At 58.1% G+C, this 21,669-nt stretch overlaps 1 protein-coding gene across 1 annotated transcript; it reads right to left on the bottom strand.

Annotated features, from left to right (window-relative positions):
- Window positions 1–13,522: 13,522 nt before the first annotated feature.
- BHLHE23 (basic helix-loop-helix family member e23) lies at window positions 13,523–14,236 on the bottom strand (the record flags this gene model as incomplete). The annotated part of the gene is made up of 1 exon (XM_081034012.1): window positions 13,523–14,236. The coding sequence occupies one exon, from the start codon at window positions 14,234–14,236 to the stop codon at window positions 13,523–13,525; it is 714 nt and encodes a 237-aa protein (XP_080890138.1).
- Between the last annotated feature and the right edge of the window lie 7,433 nt (window positions 14,237–21,669).

The following is a 21,669-nucleotide window of genomic DNA, read 5'->3' as shown; positions in this document are numbered from 1 at the left end:
TGCCGTCCTGCAAACCTGTGAGTGGTTGCTTTCCTCTCCTTCCTCTGGCTTGGAGAACCCTCAACTAGCACTGAGGCTGGGAACAGCGTCCGGGGCAGGATTCCCATGTGTGAGCTGCACGCTGCCCCACCCAACACCTGCCGCACCCAGTATTTAACGAGAGCATTCAGTTTGTTTGCAGAAAAATGGAGAGTGGACCCGATAAAGGTGCGGATGGGTGTCTGGTGGAGCCCTGTCTGCCCAGCTGCACCCCCAGGCGGGGACCGCGGGCTCCTCTTCTGGCTCCTTGAGGGTGCTTCTCCCGCCTCACTCTGTCTGTGAGTCACTTCCCTGTTCACAAAGTCACATCTTTGTTCCGGGCAGAGCAGCTAGCTCTGTGTCGAGATTCAAAGCTGTTTAAAGAGTAAATGTTTTCCTAAGTTTTAGCTGACATTCAATTTTAATGACTTTTTGAACAAAGTAACTATTAAACGTGTACATTTTATGGTCTCCTGATGTCTGACAGGTGTTTTTGCCCACGTGGGAAGCAGATGCTAAGAGCTTCTCCCTAATAGCTCATAAATAACCAGCCCGTGGCATTTCCCTTTGTCTGTGGCACTGCCAATGGCCAATTTGTTCTTCAGAAGTGGCCACGTTGGCCTGTCAATCAGCTCTTGCCGTAGGCACTTTTTGGTGATTAGAAGCCCCTTAGAGAGTGAGAACTTCAAATTAGTTTTAAATAAAAAATAAGAATATTCATGCTGTTGAACATCTAAAGGTAAGAGAAACAACAGAATCCAGGCCATCCCGCTTGGGTGCCAGCGTTGCTGCGGAGGGCACGGCGGGGCCCAGACCCACAGGGGTCCCCTGGGATGGGGCACAGGCACAGAGGTGGGGGCAACGCAAGTGACTGGGGTGAGCCTGAGACGCACAGCCACACGCGAGCGGGAAGACGGGCACATTTCCTGCCGTCTCTGCAGGCACATGAAAGCACATTGGGAGGACGGGAAGGAGAGTCGGTCTCCTTGAGAGGAGAACAGCTGTTCCTTTGAACAGGCTGACGAGAACACAGCACCTCCGTGGGCGGCATGGACGTGCCTGGCTGTGACGGCCGCTCTCAGCCCCGGCCTCCTTGTCTCTCCCTCTGGCCTGGCTGAGCCCATCCAGCCCCTGCTGCCACGCTCTTCCATGGGTGGGTGAGTCACATCTGGCTGTCATCCCCACTGGGAGTTGGGGTGACAATCTATGAACCCCTCCAGCATCCTTGCTGGCACCGCTGGCCCCAGGCCCTGTCCGAGGTGCTGACTGCAGGGGTCCAGGCCACAGCCCTCGGGACCATCTTCCCGGGATGTAACTCTTGTCCTCCCAGGGTTTCCAGATGACGTGTGCTTAATAGACAAAGGTAAATCCATTTTATGGCCGCTTCATCCTGGAGTTGGCTTCCAGGACTCTCTGCCCTTCCAGATGCTTCAGGGTATAACGGCCCCGGGGCCAGGAGGCTGCCAGCCAGGTCTGAGGTTGAGGCCTTGCCTCATTGCACACACAGGAAGGCTGAGGCTGTGGAACCCGGTGTTGGCCTCTTAGGTGGCCCAGGAGAGTTTGTGGGTTGGACATGTGTCCTCACGAAGGACAAAGGACGGAGTACTCTGCCCGACACAGCAGCCCTCAGCCTCCAGCTCGGCTACAGCGCTGCAGCCTTCGGGCCAGTTTCTCAGGACATCTCAGGAATCTCGGTTCCCCAGGGTCCTCACTGCGCTGACAGGCCACTGCCTCCCTCTGCTGCCACTCGGAGGGGGCTCACTGCAGCCGGGACGGGAGCTTGGGAGCAGGCTTGGGCTGGAGGCCCCGCCTGGAAGCTGCATGTCCTTTGCCAGTGACACCCCCTGTCTGAGCCTCAGCGTCCCCACCTGAGAAGTGTGGGGCCGCGTCAGGCAGGCATGGGATGTGAGGCTAAAATAGGGCCATTGGGAAGGACTCCACCAGGCCTGGCACATCCAGGCCCTCAGGAATGGGTGTGATAACAGCCGTGGAGCTGCCCGCCAATTCCCCTTCTTTCCGCAGTGATGAGCCACTGCTCTCAGGGCAGAGACGAGACTGTCCCGCTGCTGGTCCTCAGCCCCCGACTTTCCTCAGTGCCGCCCTCTCCACCTGTGGTTCCCCAGGTCATCCTCTCATCCCCAGGCTGCCCTGCTGCCTCAGGGTCTCTGCGCCTGCTGAACCCCCTTCCATTCTCCCCAGCTCAGCTCCCCGTCACCTCCTCCAGGAAGCTTTCCTCCATCTCAAGCTAACTTACCTGGTACCGTCTGTACCTGCTGTCCACCGTGGTCCTGCCTGGGTTGAGGCCAGCTGTCCTCAGCACACAGTACCGGGCACACAGGGGACCCTGGACCATTCAGGACCTTCCATAACCAGTCCAGGTGAAGGCTATTACATCCGTGCCAGCAGCAGCCCATCTTTGTGACTCTTTTTACAAATTTACCATTTTAACCATTTTAATATTGCGCATGCATCACCACTGCCTAGTTCCAGAACTTTTTCATCACTCCAAAAAGACTCCTGAGCCCGTGAGCAGGCCCCCCCAGCCTCTTTCCCCAGCTCCTGGGCACCACTAATCTCTCTGTGTCTGGCTTTGCCTGTTCTGGACATTCCATGCACGTGAACCACACACTGTGGTCTGAGGGCTTCTCACTGCCCCGCGTCAGGTCCATCCCGCTGTTGCAGGGCGGCAGGGCTTCACTCCTCTTCCTGGCCAAGCAACACTGCAGGGTGTGGGTGGGCCGTGCTGTGTTCATCCTTCATCAGCTGACGGATGTCTGGGTTGGTTCTGCCTTTTGGCCGCTTTCTAGAGTTGAACAAACAGCACTGAGCGGCGAGTTGAATGTGCTGCTACGGACATACGTGCACAGGTCTGGCGGAGCCACTGTTCCCAACCGACCATCTTTGGAGCTTGCAGATCCTGACTGGGCCTTGGTGGCTCGTGGCAGAGGGAGGGTGACAGCAGTGTGTTCGCCTGGCCCGAGAGGCGCGGATTCTGACGTCTCAGCCAGGGGAGAGCTGCTCCTGCCAGGACCGCACCTGGCACTCGATCGCGGCTGCCCGAGCAGCCTTTGCGGCAGCGGCGGGTGTCCGCGTATGCGTGGACGCCCAAGTCTCCAGCGAAACCCCGGCCACACTGGCAAATATTTTAGCAAACAAAAATTGTTTAAATGTGTAGCCAGATGTCCAAGTTGAAAAAGTGCTTAAGGCGTTTGACTGATAAACAGCCCAAGCTCTGGGTGACAGGACTGAGAACTCGCCCCAGGCAAGTGTAAAATATGAAAACCATCCTGGGCTCCTCTGTGCCCGGCTCGGGCCACAGAGGTTTGCAGGCACATCCATCTGTCGCTGCTGTGTCCTGACGCTCAACAAAGCCGGACGCGTTTCAGAACCGCTGCTTCTGTGTGCGGCGGCCCTGAGCGGAGGCTCCTCACAAAGGAGGGGCCATCAATATTCATGCCGGGCCTGCTGGTGGCCCGACGCGCCTGAGCTCAGGCGGGGCCAGCGGCCACTGGCTCCTTGCTCTGGTTGCTCTGGAGTAAGAGCGTCCTGCCAAACTGCCCCCCATGGCTGGGGATGTATCCGACAGACAGATGGGCTCCCACAGAGGTCATTGTCCTGGGCAGAGGGACAGGTCAGCCCAGGCCCCACACGAAGGCAGACCTCGGCCCTCTGGGCCACATCTGGCCCCTTAGCCCCATCTTCAGTGCCCGGCCGGCCGGGCTGGATGTGAGAGGCTCTCAGTAAGAAGATGGCACTGCCCTTTCCGGTGTTCAGCAGGATGTCCCACCCTAGACCCCAACAGGGTCCCCAGGCATGGCCGCTGAGTCCCCCGTCCCCCAATGCCCTGCCCAAGCACTCAGGAGGGGCCATGCAGGTACACCGGCTCTACCCCCCCCCCATCCTACCTCTTACCGGCAGTGATAGTGCTCGTACTCATTAATGGGATGGGTGGGACCACAGTAATGCCTTTGTATCACAGCCATTCTGGATCCCACATGTCCTGCACTAATAAAATTTCCCCTGTGTCATTTCCATTGTTCTGAAATGAAGCAGAAGTTGTGCAAGAACATTCAGAGGGGGTGCTGGAGCCTCACGCCCATGCTGCCCTTGGGAACTAGAAGGACACTCAGACCCCAGACCTGGAACCTGGCCTCAGCCTGTCTCGCCACCGCTCCAGCCTGGCTTGCAGGGGGAGGGCTGTGCATGACAGGTTGGGGCGGTGCTGACCAGGCAGGGGCCAGAGGCCTGGACAAGCTGCCAACTGCCTTGAGCCTCTGTGTCCTGGTCTGTGGAATGGGTGTTAAGACTCTGTTTCTGAGGGACGCGTACCCCTGCTGCCCTTGGGCTCACACACACCCATGTGGGAATGACACCTCCTCTAAGTGACCTGCTTGGGGCACCTTGACAACATGTGAAGGGTCAGCTTCCCAGAAACCAGCGTGTGCTACTGTCCAAATGATAATGCTGCTCTGGGGAGCAGGACCCGTTCCCCACCACGTGGACGTGCTCCCGAGATGCCGCTGAGACCCTCACTGGTTGCCGGACCCCAGGGCTAGCTGCACTGAATTCCTGCAGCCCCCAGGGAGGACAGGGGGGCGGCTGCACTTCTCAGATGGTGGAACAGGAACACCGAGGACAGTGCCAGGAAGCTGGAACCAGGACCCCCAGGTGGGCCTCAAAGCAGAACCCACTGTCCAGAACCTGCACCTGGTCTCTGTAAGGGGAAGACCCTCTTCTTTGTTCGTCTGGGAGAATCAAGCCAAAGAAAAGACTTGAACATGCCCAGAGGGGAAACGGGCTCTGCCAGGAGAGGCAGGTGGGTGTACTGGGACACTTTGTGTCCACTTTGGGTCTGACCAAGTGGACAGGGAAGGCCATGGTTTCCAGGTGGGGTTTGTCAGTGGGCGCTGCCAGGCTCCAGCCCCGGACGGCTTTGGCTGCAGCAGACCTAGGGAGTGGCTGCTTCCACATGGAGCAGGCAGGAGAGAGCGTCTCGTCCTCCCCAGGCAGACTCAATCCAGAAGCAGCTGGGGCGAGTGTTTGTAGACCTCGCCATCCCTGGAATTTTGGTGGCTTTAATATGTGTAATGGGCATAGAAACGGGTCAAGTTTTCAGATTAGTGCCTATCACAGAATGAGGGCAGCGGCCGTCCATCTGGACCACGCTTGGGGATGTCCAGTCTGTCTGCAGTTCAGCCCACAGGCCTCGCCCACTGATGTCTGCTGGTCTCCATTTAATGAGTGATTTTGGATTAAAATAGGAGCCAGCAACAGGGCACGAATCTGTATTAAATCTGTGAAATGAAAATTGCAAAGATTTACTCAGGGTCATTACATGAGGAAATGTAATCACAGCCTTATGCATGGCTGTCCTCACCACCGAGCGCGTCATCGAGCTGCCATGGGGGGGTGATGAACATCTCCCACTTCTGTCTGCGGCCTGGACGTGGGGCCTGACCGATGGGCTGGGCATCAGCACACAGGTCCCACACACTTGGCCGTCTACCCACAATATCAGTGGTTTCCCCAGCAACAGCCTTTAGACTCACTTCGTTTGTTAGCGTCTTCTCTCTACCAGAAAAGTACCATAGGAGCCGAAAGTTGAGACAAGATTCGAGGAGGAAAAAGCTTCCCTCATATCCCAGTTGTATGGAGACGATGACCTAACTGAAAGGTCTCCTCCTGACCCCGTTTCTCTCAGCAGCTACGGTCTGATTACGTCCCCCAGTCTGGGTCCTTTCTCATTTGCAGTAAGCGTTTCCTGTGTGGGTACGAGGTTGAGGTTGCCGTGTGGTTTCTCACGACTGGTTTCTAGTCTGTGCTCTGCAGCCTGAGTTCCCAGGTCAACGCTAACTGACCACCCACTTAGCGGCAGCCCAGGTGCTGAGCTCATGGAAAAGTGACACCATGGGGGCACCTCCCTGCCTGGCCCTGCTGGTCCCCTCGCTGACCACTAGTGCCATCTTTAGCTAATCAGTGCCTAAAGCCGCACGCTGCCCGCCCACACCGTCCCAGGCCCTTCACAGGGAGGCCGGACGTGCCCGCTGCCCCTTCACTGTCCGGTGTGTGAGTCATGCAGTGGTGGCTTCTTGCCCAAACCCTTGCCGTGTCTCACCTGCCAGAGAAACCAACACCCACACGCAGGTGTCCTCTGCGGCACTTTTAATCCAGGAGACGAGTTTCCAGGATGGGAAGAAAGGTGGGAGGCAGGTGGGCTGGTTCACAGCATGTTTCCCATTGTGGGGTCTCGGTGTCTCCTCGCCCAGCGGCCTTGTCCAGCCGGGAGAACAGCCAATGTGCATGAGGCACCTACCAGGCCCGGAGCTTGTGTGGGACCGCCCGCTGCGTCCTCAGGTGCCATGTTACTGCCCAGGAGGAAGCGGGGCCAGAGCCACGCGCCCCCCCCCCCCCAGCCTACAGACCGCTCAGAGCCACTCTCGGGCGCTCAGTGAAAGGCCTGCGGCCGCCTGGAGGTAACTCTGACCTTGTCTGCTCATTTGTAATCATTTTGGGAACACTCTCTATTCACCTACATGGTGGATGGAGAGGAGGAGGGGAGCAGTTGAAAGCCAAGGACCCTTTTAAGTGACACATTTCGCAGCTGTGCATGCTGTCATGAGGTTGCTCAGTGACGTCAGATCCTTGTAAGTGCATCCGTGTCCCTCACCTGTCAGCACAGCTGCTTCCCAACACGATATTAATTAGCCGTCGTGTATGTGCCCCGCAGTGGAGGAGAGAGGCCTGTCATGATAACAAACTGGTTTGGGGAGGCACGTCCCCTCAAATTACTTTTTAAACCAGCCTTATGAAGCAGAAAATGAGAGTGAAATCAGTGAAATCACCTGACAGTGTGCTTATTACCGGGTGGGGGCGGAGGGGCTGGTCCCTGTCTGCCCCGTTCCTACAATGTTGTTGGCAGCCCGCCACCGCCCCTGTTCTCTTCCACTGCCAGCTCCTGCAGGGAGGGGCTCCCCTCTGCCCCTCCTAAATTCCTGATGGGCTACGGGGGCGATGGGCTCGGCGAGGTGCTGGAGAAGCATCACGGGAGAGAAATCAGGATCCAGGAAGTGACCGCAGCTCAGGAGATGGACTCCCTCATCATCCAGCTCTTGTCCCTTCTCCGAAGAGTTGCCTCTGACTAGGAGCACACTGGCTGTCCTTGCTTCCTGTTGCTCTCATGGTGATGACACCCCAAGACCGAGAAGCCCCCCTCTGTCGGAGGCTGCCTGCTGTCTGCCTAGAGGGGTCTCACCACCTTCCGGAGCAGCCACAGGGACAGCAGTGAGCTCCCATGCTCATGGTCACAGTTTGGCCTTGGGCTGGGGTGCAGGGAGTCCCTGGGGAGACCAGGACACTTGCAGGAAATGGGGGAGCAGAGAGGAGGCCCCCACCGCCACTGGTGTCTTATTTATTTTATTTCTACAACTGCTTACCCCATCTGCTGTCTTCTGAAAGGGCTCAAGACCTCACCCCTGGGACCACTCAGCCATTTGCTGAGGACGTTCCAGGTTCTGCACAAAGCCTGCGTCCCAGCAAAGGCTAGATGGTCGACAGAGGGAAGGGGTTTCAGAGACCTCTCAGATCAAGGGGTGCGGGAGGGCTCCTGGAGATGTCCCCACTAGGGCCAAGGACCCAGGAACCCGCTCGTGGTGAGACTTACCCAGTGCCACACGCACGGATTGTGGGTACATGCGTGCCCACACGCACGCGTTCACGTCCACGGTTGCCCCAACTGTTCTCGCCCAGTGCCCCCTCGATCCAGGCTGGGCTGGCATTCAGTGGCCAGTCTTCCCTTTGCAGACCGGCCAGGCCTTCTTAAGCCACATGCCACGAGCACCACACTGGGAGCAGTAACCAGCATCTTGGGACCCCACATTTGCAATATTTAAAGGAGCATGTTCAATGGTTAGGGGAGGAGGGCTCCCAGAGGGAGGGGAAGGACTGCAGACCCTTCTTTTCTTCCCAAGAGAGGCTCAGGAGAGGGACAGAGAGGGAGAGGAGACAGAATGAGCTGGGATGGGTGAGGGAGGGGCCTGGACACAGGCCCATCTGGTCCCCGAAGTTGCTGGGGTGGAGAGAAACAGCTGATAGAAAGGTCTGGAGGGACCTGTGCAGCTGAACCTCGCTGCACAGGTGTCCACAGGGGCCGTGAAGGAGGGCTGTGCCCCATGCGTGACAGGGGACCTGCTGTCCTCAGGGCCTCTGCCACCGCGGTGCTGTCTGTGGTCAAACAGCAGGGAAGTGCCGAGAGGATGGGACACAAAGCTCCGCTGGGCACAGAGACTAGCAGTGATGCCTTGTGGCCTCCAGAGAGCGTCGTGGGTCCCCTTCGTGTCTCAGGGTTTGCGACCGAGTTCCTAGACTGTCCGTGGCCTCATTTGGGCAGCAAGGGCTACCCACGTGGACCTGTGGACCTGGGGCTCCTGTCACGCCAAGTCAGGGTCCCTGGAGAGCAACTGACTGTGGGCTCATCTCTTCAGACAAAACGGGGCTTGGAGGCGAAACTAGGCAGGCTGTCCCTGCCCTGCAGGCTGTCGGTGAGACCCTCCAGCTAGGACTCAGTATGTCGGTGGGCACCCCAGGAGGCCCCGAGTGCCGTGGGGGACAGAGGCCACTGGCCAGGTCCCACACAGCTGGCTCTGTGTTGTATTCTGATGGCTGTGCCTCCCGGAAATGCAGATGGGGCCCCCCGCGAGAGCCGCAAAGCAGCTCCCTTTGTATCCTGACAAGGCAGCAGCTGGGTGATTCCAGGAACCGAGGAGAAGGGAAACCTCGGTGTCAGAGACCCCTTCCACGCCGTGCTTTCACAAGGCTATCCCTTCACATTAACCTCCAGAGCAATCCCGACCGTCCTCCCACACAGAGAGCTGCACTTCAAAACAGTTTTCATCCGTTTATATGAATACACATGCCTTGGGCACTGTATGGGAAAACACCAGCATAAACCACTTCTTAAAACAGGGAGAATACTGGAATCAAAGGTAACTTTGCTAATTAGCTGAGCCTTTCTGCATTTATGGGAACACCGGTTTCTCCCCTTTGGGGTTAAGTTTGCAAATGTGTATCAACTATCTAATTTTAGGAGCAGACTTTTGTTGGGGAATTGTAACATAATATCCAGAGTTACCAGTCCATAGAGGTAATTGCTGAAGAAATAATTTAATACATTGTAAATCCCTCTATTCCCATCCCTTCAAATGGGATGCCAAAAGCGATTAAAGACTAAAAACAGACCACAAGCAAATTCACGGGAGAAATTGCTGTAATCACTCTGCTGGATTAACCAGGGCTCGGGGGCCTCTGCTCTGCTGCTCCAGCCAGAGTTCCCTCAGCAGGCCAAGGTGAGACCAGGCTGGTTGTGCGTCTCACCCACCCTTGTAGGAAAACAGCATTTGTCCTTTATCAGGAGGTGCCTCTTCTTTTAATGTCCCCACTCTGCAGGGGAAGGAGACGTGTGTGTTGGGACAAGCAGGCGTATGCACTGACTGGGACGCTCATCAGCTTTCTCATGAGGCAAAACAAAGCTCCAAGGATTCTGGAGCTATCTGTGTCAGTGAAGAGAAATCCTTGTCTTGGGGATGAAATTTACAAGATAAAACAGTGGGAAGCAACGTGGCTGGTCCGTGAGTCTGCTGAAGACTTATGTGGGCTGGCTACATGGGTCACGGTGCTAGGGAACCCCTACCCCTTGGGAGAGGGGCAGAGCTAGGTTTGGGTAGAGTTCTGCATTAGGAGTTTGGATGCCAAACTCTGTTACAGAAAATCAGGGATACTGTTTTGGAGGAGCGCATTTCCTAACTGGGGTAAACAAAGATCCCTGGGTGTTGAGTACTTGGGTACCATGTGCCTCATCAAGCAGATGGGAAACCTTTAGCAAACAGTTTGGTTTTGAGTAGACAGGGCAGCAAGTTGAGGGGCTGCTGTGCTTTAGTTACTGACCACAGGGCATCAAGACCCCCAGGGGTGTGGGAGAGATTCGTCTGCAGGGGGTGGTTTTAAAGAAAGGAAGAAAGGGCAGCCATGTCTGTCCTGGGGTGCTTAATCGTTAGCTTAACCACAGACGCCCCACCTTGTTTAGTCATCTGTACATCCCCTATTTCCATTTGGCAAGCTCTCCCCAGGGGTGTGCCCTGGGGAAAGGAGGCGTGTGAGCACCAGGTCAGTGAGTAGAGACAGAGTGCAGGACCCTGGCCAGGCCACTGGTCTCTCCTGACTCGGCAAGGGACCCCTATGGGGCCACCTGCCCCAAGCACCCATGAGCTGGGCTTCACGGTCTTATAACCTGGGCTTGAGTGAGACTTAGTCTGCAAGTTTCTCAAGCAGCAGCCTGGGCCCTTCATTCGTGTGGTTATTAGAGGGAAAAGGCTGCGTTGGCTTCTAGATGACGCCTTGGCCAGGAGGGGAAGGACCCAGGGTTGTCTTACGCTGGCCGCCCAAGTTTGGGTGTTGCTGGCCAGCACGTGGCACTGGTGACATACAGAGACACAGACAGCCACCACTGCTTGGACGATGGCTCTTCTGCCTGCCCTGGCCCCGGCTACATTGGTGAGCCAGGATTTAAAGAGTAACAGGCACAGGACATTGCCTGCTTGTCTAGCTCTAAAATTTATTCTAGAATCAATTCTTATTAAAGCAAAGAAAACCAAGGCACTTCATATGCTTTGCATTTCCACAGTCTAGAGCTGTGATGCCCGCTGTGGTGACCACAGGGCACATGTGACCGCTGAGCACCGGCAACGGGCTGCTCCAACTGCAAGACACACAGGATTTGGGAGACTTAGTACAAAAAATGTAAAAGGTCTTCCTAATAACTCAAAAATGCTGATTACATGTTGAAACGATAACATTTTGCATAGTATTTGGGATAAATAAAAAGTTATCATGACAATTAATTTCACCTGTCCCTGGGAAACGTAAAATCCCACGCGTGGCCAGCACTCTCTTCGTAGGGAGGGTAACTCTGCTTTAAAGGGCTGTTGTCAATATCTCCATCGCGGTCCTGGGATCGCGACGGGAACCTCAGCAGAGCAGATGAGTCTGCTTACCTAAGACAGATCTGCACAACGAGTGCCTTGGAAAGGCTTTTCAAATCCCACAAAGCTCTTTCCTGTCATTTCTCCCGCGTTGCTGGAGCCATTTGAGCTCGGGTGGGCAGGTGTGTGGCGCCTCCTTTCACACTGACCCCACGGCAAATCCTGCCACCCTGCTGGAGCGCAACCCTCGAGCGGAGCGCACAGGCAGCAGCCAGAGCCCCCAGCAGAGGTTCCAGAGCCTGGGCTTGGAACAGGCACCTCTGGGGGGTGATATTCTGGGCACACCGGAGGTGGAGGGTCAGGCCTTTCTTGCTGGGGAAGCTTTCCAGTGTCTGGGCTGCTTAGAATGGGGAGCATATTGTGCAGACTTGTGAGGCCAAATGCGTTTATTTTGATGGACCAGCTTGCTTGATTAGTGGCACTGTTGAGACCTGCCTAATTTCACTTTGAATAACTATCCACGCAAACCCAGTGCAAAGCACACTGCCATTGGGGGAACAGGAGATAAACAGCTTTGCAATTAAAAAAAAATTTAATTTAACTTTTACTTAGAGGAAGTTATTAGAATGGTTTATGATTAGTTAAATCATTCTTTTAAAATTTATTTTTCACTCAAGAAGAAGCAGGGAGATTTTTTTCCCTTCACCTTTTTCTGATTATTTCATATATTTGCTGACTGGCTTTTTCCAGATCAGAGATGTTTTAAACACTGACTTAGGGGCTTGTGGCCCAAGCTGACACAACGATCTGAAAAAGGAAATTATGAGTCAGTCACAAGTGAACACTATTTCATTTGATATTAAAATTTAATCACATTATTTAAATAAATAAGTTGAAAACAAATACTTTATTCTGACTATAAACGACGCACTGAACAGGTGTGGTTTTAACCAGAAGTAACTCGGTTACTTCAGATTATACGTAATTTGCAAAGTTGATTAGGGTCACTTTGAAATGACCCCCAAGGTGAATGGCCTTGCCTTTGAGGTTGTCCTGTCCTCAATTAAGAGGATGTTTGAAACGCAGTTTCCAACACTCAGCTCTTTGAATGTGCAAAACTGATAAACTAGCCTGTTAGGGGGAAAAAACAATGACAAAACGAAAATGGAAATTAGCAGAAACCAGTATTAAGCATATGTCTTTATGAATAAGACTTAATCACACACTTCATTTTGCAAATACAAAAGGGCCTTTTGAAATGTATTAATTAAAGTTAAATGCTATAGACAGGCCGCTTTGTAGGGCGGCGGTCCTCTCCCCATTAGCATAGCATTAGCGACAGCCGAGGAAATTGGGTTAATAAAGCCGGATATTGTAGCTGAGCTGCTGGGGAGCGAACTGGCGCGGACAGCTCAGCCCCCAGGGCGGCCGGCCGGCTGTGGGCGGCGCGTGGACCCCGGATGGTGGCAGGATTCTGAGCCGGGCGCCGACACAAAAGAGACAGACCCCGTCGTCATTCGCACGGTCAGGGCACCGGGCCCCCACCAGCGTACTCACCCGTGGCCCGGCCTCCACCCGGGAAACGTGCGGGGGGTGGGGAGGGGCTTTGCCGGTCACCAGGGCCAGACCGGACCTTCCCTTGCCACCCCAGAGCCAAGTGGGGGCGCAGCCTGTGGGGACCCCTCCTCCGTGCAGCCGCCTTTAAGGAGAGGGCGTGCGAGTCTCCAACCGACTCCACCAGGCCCCGCCTAGGCCGGACGTCCCGCCGGGGGCCATGACGGCTGCGGAGTCCAGGTTTGTTTAGGGACGAATTCCTCCGACTTGGAGCCAGCCAGCGTCTTCGTCCACTCACCCCTAGGGGTTAGCACCTCTAGTCAGGCAAGAAGGTAAACATCAATTCAGACTTGGGAAAGCCGAAAAGCCACTCCCCGTGGTCTTCCGGAGTCCGCACTCCAGCGCCTTTGCAAAGGACAGTTGCGGGGCCAAGCGGGGGGCGCACGGTCGTGGAGCCGGCAGAGGCGGGGGGTGCCGGGAGCCTTCTGTCCTCGGAATCACGCCCACCCAGAGCGTGGCCTTGCAGTTTGGCGAGAGCGGCAGACAGCGGCGGGGGGCGGGGGGGGCAGCAAAAAGGCCTCCCTGCGGGGAGACCACGACCTGCTAAAGCTGCACACTCTCGGTCCCTGTGCTCCGCGAGCCGCGGGCTGGTGCCAGGCAGGGTCGCGCCCGTCCTCGCTGCCGCTGGTTTTGAGGGTGAGCAGCGGTGCCCAGACGAGCACTGTTGGTCACCCGGTCTCCGTCCCCAGGTTCGATGGCTGGGGTGTTGGGAGGGAGCTCCAATGGGAGCTTCGGACTCCCGGGTGTGGGTTCCAGGACCCGCTCTCTGGCTCAACCTCGTGCTCAGACCGCCCCAAGCTGTTCCGCAGGCGCTGGAAGCGCGGTCGGGCCACCTTGTCCCCGTGGGCGGGATGACACAGTCGTGGAGACTACGGTAAAAGAGGGCGCGTTCGGAAGGAGGGAGCGGCCTGGGGCCCCTACGGCTTCTCGTTACAGTGTTTGCAAAGCGCGGAGGGCGTCCCGGAGAAGGCGGCGCACTTGTCGGGGCAGGGCAGCGCGGCGCCCGCAGAGAGGGGGTACAGCGCGGCCTGGCTGAAGGGCGTCAAGGGCGCGGCGGCCACGGGCGCGGCCAGGCCCTGGCCCTGGTTCAGGTAGGCCACGAGGCGCCGCATCTCGTCCAGGGCCTGCGCCTGCATGAGGATGTAGTTCTTGGCGAGCAGCAGCGTGGCGATCTTGGAGAGCTTGCGCACCGACGGGCTGTGCGCGTAGGGGATGACGGCGCGCAGCCCGTCCAGCGCGTCGTTCAGGTCGTGCATGCGCCGCCGCTCGCGCGCGTTGATACTCAGCCGCAGCGAGCGCTGCTCCCGGGGCCGCCGCCGCCCGTCCGCCGCGCTCCCCGGCCCGCGCCGGCGCCGCTGCTCGAAGGCGTCGTCCTCGTCGCCGCTCTGCTCGCCGCTGCTCTCGGCCGCCGCGGCCGGGGTGCGGGGCGCGGGCGGCGCGGGGAGGTCACCGCCCAGGTCCGGCGCGCCGAAGCCGCGGGCCGCCTCGGGCCCCCGTGCCGCCCCGAAGGCGAGGCCCGCCGCCGCGTACCGGTGGCTCCGCGCCAGGTACGCGTCCCCGGACAGTGCCCTGAGCTCGGCCATAGGTGCGCCGCCGTGGCCCGAGGGCTCGCCGGGCGGGCGGGCGGTCATGCGTGCGGGCCCACGCCGCCCCCAGGCCCGCCGTGCCCCCCGCTGGCGCCGCCGCGGTGCTGCTCCCGGCTCCGCGCGTCGGGCCGGCAGTCTGTGCTCCCCGAGCCTCCCACGCCGGCCTCTCAGGCCCGCCTCGGCCCCGCCCCCCGATCGTCCCCTCTCCCTCCCCGCCTCCCCCCACCTCCCGGCGGCGCCCGCCCGCCTCACCGCGGTTTTAAGGTGCGGAGACGCCGCTGGGCCTTCGCGTTGTCCAATCAGAGCGGACCTGGTGACCGACTGTGCCCGGAGCCGGCGTGTAGACCGACGGCCGGAGGCGGGGGGAGCGCAGGGATGGAGCGAGCTGGAAATGCGCACGGAGGTGGTGTTGGGGCTGTGGGGCCCAGGCGCGCTGTACCTGCTTCTCGGTAACCCCCCTGCTGCCCCCTGCCAAGCCCCGCCCCCCGCCCCCGGTTGTTGCCACAAAAGCTATCGGCCCACGTGGACACCCGCCTCAGTCGGTCGGGACCTGGGTCCTTCTCGCAGGAGCCGCCTCCAGCGTCGCGCAGGAGTCAGGGCAGGCGACGCGCAACGCACCGCGGACACTGACCCGCCGAGGCCGGAGCAGGTGCGGAGCGCACGCCGCAGGCCCACCTCCCGGGTCTTGGGCCTGCAGCCCCTGGTGGGCGCCCTCGCCGATCCGCTACACAGCCGGTAGCTGGAGGGGCAAACGGCACGCCCCTGGCACTCTGTGGACAGGGGCGCTGAATCTCCCCTCCAGGTTTACCAGGGAGAGGAAGAACAGACCACCCGTGTGTTGCCGGGTGTTTGGGGAGGGTGAGTGGTTGCCCTCACTTTTGTGGAGTGAGTGGCTAGGAGTCCAGCGCTCTCCGGAAGGTTCTGGAAATCCAGCAGTGATTGGGATGCTGGCTCTCCAGGGCTTCCATGCTGGGGTGAGTGTTGGAGGAAACAGGTACAAACGCGTGAGACAGGTGCAACCCCGGGAAACACCAGACCCTCCTTGCTCCTGGCCCTGAGCAGACCCCAGCGAGCGGGCGGGAAGAACCGCGGGCTAGCTCTCTGCCTGCTCTCGCGGCCCCGTGGACAGCCCGTTGGCACCCTCAGGAGGGCAGTCCTCACCCACCTGGCCCCAAGTGCAGGTGGGCTCCTCTTTGGCAAAGATGAGAAGGGTCTGGGTGAAGCTGTCTCCAGGAGGGGCCCCTGGACTGCCTCCTGGGATGGCACAGGCAGAATGGCCGGGAAAGCCTGCAGTATTCTCCAGGGTGAGAAGGGACCAAGGTAAGGGGCTGAGGTGGGAAGCACTTTGGGGGCCGGGACCTACAGGCTGTCAGAACGGGGGTGGCACCCTGTAGGGGCAGCAAGGGCCCAGACGTGGTGGGCGGCCGCGGGGAGGTGATGGAAAAGCAGCCGTACTCACTGAATGCTCAGGGAAGCGCCGTCAAGGCCGTGGTCAGGGGCTGGGGGGGCACTTCCCCTTGGGCGTCCCCATAGGCCTGGCAGAGCTGGGGGTGGGGGGTGTGAAAGGGAACACGGGGAGAGATGGGCCAACTCCACAAATGCCCCGAGGATGAATGAGCAGTGGGGGCCAGTGGGGGGTGGGGTGGGGGCCTGGGTCGGATGACCTTCTGCGGGGTCGGGGGGACGGGGCTCCTGGGGGGGCTAGGGTTGAGGAGGAGGGCACGCTGGGGACAAATTGAGTGTGGGGGCATTTGAACCTCCCAGGGAGGTGTCCGGCAGGCATCTGTGGGGAAGTGGAGACGTCAGGTGGGGGTCAGTTGAAACCACAGACTCGATAAGATTGGCTTTCAGCACAAGGCCTGGAGTAGAGCGCTGACCATGGCCACAGGTCAGCATCACCTGCGGAGATTAAATTACAGCCGATGTGTGGGTTCCAGCCCAGGGATCCTTGCGCCGTCGATCTCCGGTGAACCTGGTCAGTGGATGTCTAAACCCAGGGCCAGGGAGCGAGGGCTCTGGGCCGGTTTCCAAATGGCCAGGTAACCAAAAACCCTCAACAGCCCAGGGAAGGGCTGGAGGCAGGGGTGGGTGTGGGGGCTGGCCTACGTCTGGAGTGGGGGATCCTGAAACAGCCTCGGTGGAAGGCCCACCTGCACGTGGGGCCACCGTCCAGTGTGGGAGAACCAGTGCAAATGTTGCCGAAAGGCAGGGGCAGCGTCGTTTTTGGTCAGACGTCGCCACCTGCTGGCCGTCTGGGAGACTGCGTTCCACGGGCGGACCTGCTGTTGGTTGTAGAGCTGCCTACTTAAAATGCACATTCTCAGGCCCTCCGGGTCCTGATCAGGGGCGGGGATGGGTGGGGGCTTCTCAGGTGCCCGGAGTCTGCCTGGTCGGGGAGTGGAGGAACCTGCCATGCCAGTCATTGAATTTCCTGTCCTGGGGTTCTGTTCTCCCCGGTTGCCTGACCTTTGGGACCCAGCCTGGAGTTCCAGCTGATAAAGCAGATAAGCGCCTTGGTCCAGCTTTCGCCTCCTCTGGGCCCCTTCACTGTCTCGCGCGGGGCAGCTCTGTATGACTTTGGGTCAGCCTACCTGGGCCTCAGTTTCTGCACCTGTAAATCAGATGTCTTGGTAACCCATGCCGTCTGACAACAGCCCCCACGGTGGGACTGCCACCAAGGGCTCACTCTGGGATGTGGTTCTTCCCCAAGGGTTCTCTTGCCTCCCTGGAAGCTACTGTGCCGTGCACCGTGGTCCGTGCGTGTGGCGCACCCTTCTGCTGCATCTGGCCTGTGACAATCAGGTGCCATGGCCCACACAAGGGCCCAGTGGGCACATTGATTCCGTGAGCTGCTAGCACTCTCTTCACCCCCAGGGCAGGACAGGTTTTTCCCCATCTCCTGGTCCGACCAATCGGAGGCCGAGGTGCTGGTGTTCACCCGGGTTTGCGCGGGCCTGCAGCTCCTGTGACTTCCGGTCTCCAGCGCCCGGCACTACCCCCTCGCTGCACCTCCTTGGGGACGGGCTTGGGCTGCGCCCCAGGACTCAACGCCACTCCGTTCAGCCCCAGTCCAGCCGCCCTCGGGACGTTTCCCTTACGACCGCCTCTTCCCCAGGTCCTTCCTAGTGAAAGGGGCAGCGGGAACCAAACAAACGCTTTTACTGTCAACCCAAGTTCTGCTGAGTTAGGAGGGAAAGGACAGCCGCGACTGAGAAAACCAGGGCGTTCGTGTGCACCAGACGTCCGAAAACTTCCTCCTGGTAGACAGTAGAGCCCGCCCTCTTGGGTGCCCAGGCCGGGGCAGCTCACCGCGGTGGTGCCACCTGGACGTCATGGAAGACACAGCCGAGTTTTTAAAGTTTCAAAATTAGGCCAATCTCCGTTTTAAAAACAGGGTGGGATGGATGGATAGAAAAGAAAAGAAAGAAGACAAACAAAAACCAGCGTGGGAGACCAGAATTATTTCACATTTTCCACATAAGATGTGCTCTAGAACGATGTGAAAGTCCGTGCAGCATAGAGATGTAATTAGTGCAAAATGCTGCCGCTTCACACACACAAACACACACCCAGCATCTCCCGACAGGACAGACGTGGCTGTGGGGCTGCTGACCCACAGGGGCTCTGGTGTCCCTCACTGCTGGGACGCTGTCATCACGCATTAGTGGGCAGAGCCCCTCTGGGCGTCCCATGGGAAGAAAGCCCCCATTTGCCTGTAGCTAGAAGTTCAGCCAGTGAGAGATTTGGTGCTGCCATTAGTAAGAGCACGGGCCCCAGAAAGCTGGCAGTGAGCCTGGCCTTAGTCACCCCAATGGGGGAGGCAGGACGGTCTCAGAATTTGCGGGGCCCAGTGCGAAATATAAATGCAGGCCCCTTGTGCAAAAACGAAGCATTAAGCCAGGAAGCCTCAGAGCACAGGTCGTGGAGTGCAGGCCCAGTCCCCTGCCACGGCGCAGGCTTTGCAGGTTCTGGCTGGAACTGGACTCTCCAGGGTCCGGAAGCCCCGGCTTTGCAGTCCGGTGCAAAGGGAGTTCCGAGGGGCCTGCTTCAGATTTGGGCACGGACAGGTCTTTGTTGGCGCTTCCTGGTCAGCTGCCTTTCGAGCGGCAATGTCTATGGAATCTTTCACACAACGGGAAAAAAAATCCATCCACCCACGCAGGCTTCAGTCCAGGTGGAGCACAGACGGCCACGAGTCCACTTGGCTGGACGATGCCGTGGGGAGCCCTTGCCTTCACGCCACTGCACCACGTGGCCTGTGTGTATTACCAGCTTTACTGAGATATCATTCAGGTACGGCACAGTCACCCCCTTTAAAGTACACAGTCAGCCCCGTTTAGCACGTCCACACGCCGTGCAGCCGTCACCTGTCTATTCCAGAATGTTCTCATCGCCCCCAAAGGAGACCCACGTCCATTAGCAGTCACTGCCCGTCCCCAGCCCCTGGCACAACCAGTCTGCTTTCTGTATTGGGGTTTGCCTGGTTGGGACCTTTTCTGTAAGTGGGATGTACAACACGTGTGTGGACAGCATGCCTTTCGAGCAGGATCAACATTCCCACCTCAAATCAAACCCACAGACTCAGCCAGGCCCAGATCTCCACCCAGGGATGAAGAATCCAGGGCTGGTCCTCCTGAGAGTCAGCTTATTAATATGGCAATTTATGCAGTCAGTTTATTACTATGGCAATTTATGCAGCTACTGCCTGGCATGCTAATTGACACCGGCATCAATCCTGCCTTTCCCTTTGAGGCAGAAGGGTCATTTCTGTGGGGAGAACGTCATGTTCTGCTAATTTCATGATTCGCCCCATGAGTGTGCCTCTCCCCACTGGGGTCCCCCTTCCCCTTTCAGGAAAGAAGCATGTGGAGGTTGGGGGAGGCACGATGTTTGGTTGCTGGTAAGGCACTGGCTATAGCAGTTGCCCCACAGCCCCACGTGCACCCACTTTCCAGGGCTCCACCCACCTGGTTGCCCCAACATGGCATGAAATTTAAGTGCAACATTACTGACAGCAGAATTTCCGTTTTTCTTCTCCTTCCTCTTCTTGTAACAAAGTCCTCTGATGGGGAAGGAGTCAGGTGGCCCCTGCACCCTCCCTCCTCCCAACTCTCTGGAAACCCCTCGCCCGGCCTGGCTGAGCCACGGCCACCATCCTTTCCCTGGCCCATGTCATGGCCCACGCCACACTGCGGGGGGGTCAGGACAGAGGCATCAACATGCAGTTCGCACCCCACACCTCCCGAAGCTTCTCCCCCAGGGGATCCACTCAGGGTGCCCCTTTCCCAAGGGCCTCCGCTGCCCCCTGGGTGCGGGGTTAGGCAGCGGAGCTTGGTCTCCAGGTGCAGGGGCCAGGCAGGGCTGGCCAGGCCTGAGCTGACTCCTTCCAGCCTTGTCTTGGGCTGGGGGAGTGTGGGTGGGGCCCGCTGAAGAAATGACACCTGCCTTGTTCCCAGGGCATCAGATGCCCTCCTCTTAAAGGTGACGTCTGCATTTTTAAGAAGCTCAATTCCCAGAATAAATTCAACAGAAGAGTCTCTCTACTGTGAACAGAGGGAGACGCTGAGCGGAGCCCCATGTCTGGGTTTGTTTGCCTGTGACAATTCCCACCAGTTCTGCTGGAACCTTTATATCCCCCCAACCTTTTGAGTCTCGCTCTGCAGGCCCAGGCTTGCACACCCAGCCACACATGCACCTGCCCTGCCCCTGGCCGCCTGGCCGGGAACACGGGGACACAGGATGTGGTCAGATTCCATCCACCACATGTCTGCTAGACATGGCACCCCAAGGGGCAGCGTTCTGTGAGCTCTTCGTGTGTGGGGCTGACTGGATGGCACAAACTTGCCACAGAAGCTCTCGCTTGTCCCTTTTTGAGGTTATTGACGGTTTCCTCTGCGGTCCTGTGGGGGGCTGGTCAGAGGGTGCTTCAACGCAGAGGCACAGTGAGGAAAAAGAACTGTTTCAGGGTCTGGACCAGTGAGGGGAGAAAATAAACAGCCGCGTCTCAGTGAAGTGCAGGGGTCCCACCAAAGGGACAGCACGCTCCACCTTCCATTCCTCGCTTCCTTCATCCTTTTAAGGCGAAACCTCCAACTGTCCAGCAAGCAGCTGTGTTGGGGGCAGCCCGGGTCACAGCTGAATCAGGGCTGGAGACTGAAATGCAGGTGCTTGCCATGCGTGGGCCTGTCGGAGGCTTGGGGGCCTGCGTGGTGCATGGAAGGAGCACTGGACTGGGGGTCTGGGCTGTGGCCCCAATCTGCCATCCAACACTGGCCTAGGAAAGCTGAGGGGGAGGTGGCAGTGATTACCTGGGCCCTGGCCCAAAGCTGCAGGACACCTGCTGACATTTAATCCTCCAGATGGGGAGGGCAGTGGGAGGATGGGACACAGAGGGAACAGGCCAGGATGTGCCTACTCACCATGGTACACCTCTCCCTCCCTCCACGCCCCTCAGCCCCAGACGTCTACCCTGGCAGCCTCTCCTGAGTTAAAAGACCTTGAGCCAGCCATGTCTCCCTCCAGGAGCCCCTGCCCGTGGGACTGTTGGGTGTGAGAGGCCAAGAGGTCACCTGGAGTAGACTCGTTCATCACTGTGTCCATTTTCCTGGCCCTCAGCCCTCGCGTGGCTGGCTTCCTGTGGCTCCCCCTCCTGCTTTGCTTTGCATTGCAGCTCTTCTAAATCCTCTGATACTGGTGGCCTGGATTACACACTCAGGCATGGCTCTGTTCTCCCACCTGGGCCCGGCCGATGCCGCTGTCACCGTGATTGTGGCCACAAGCCTCACCTGCCCACCACATGTCCAAAGGGGCGTTTGTGGCTTCCTTTTGGGGTGGATTAGGAGGCCTGGGTATCTTTTTAATGTGTGGTGGTTTTTAAAAAGATTTTATTGGGGAAGGGGAACAGGACTTTATTGGGGAACAGTGTGTACTTCCAGGCCTTTTTTCCAAGTTAAGTTGTTGTCCTTTCAGTCTTAGTTGTGGAGGGCGAGCTCAGCTCCAGGTCCAGTTGCCGTTGCTAGTTGCAGGGGGCGCAGCCCACCATCCCTTACAGGAGTCGAACCGGCAACCTTGTGGTTGAGAGGACGCGCTCCAACCAACTGAGCCATCTGGGAGGCAGCTCAGCTCACGGTGCTGTGTTCAATCTTAGTTGCAGGGGGCACAGCCCACCATCCCCTGCAGGACTCGAGGAATCGAACTGGCAACCTTGTGGTTGAGAGCCCACTGGCCCATGTGGGAATCGAACCGGCAGCCTTCGGAGTTAGGAGCATGGAGCTCTAACCACCTGAGCCACCGGGCTGGCCCGGGTATCTCTTTATCATCTGAGAATTCCTGGGGAGGTGTCTCCTCTGTTCTCCTAGACTTCCCACAGTCGTCTCCTCGTTTCCTCTGTGGGTTTTCCTGGTGGGTTTTCATTGCCTAAAAGTTCACAAACAGTTGTTTTTGGTTCCAGGACAGAGAAGGGACCACCAGAGAATGGC

The sequence above is a fragment of the Rhinolophus hipposideros genome, assembly GCF_964194185.1.
Source record: "Rhinolophus hipposideros genome assembly, chromosome: 22".
Classification (NCBI taxonomy): Eukaryota; Metazoa; Chordata; class Mammalia; order Chiroptera; family Rhinolophidae; genus Rhinolophus; species Rhinolophus hipposideros.
Note: the sequence above shows the minus strand (reverse complement) of the source record. Positions and strands in the feature narration are given on the sequence as shown.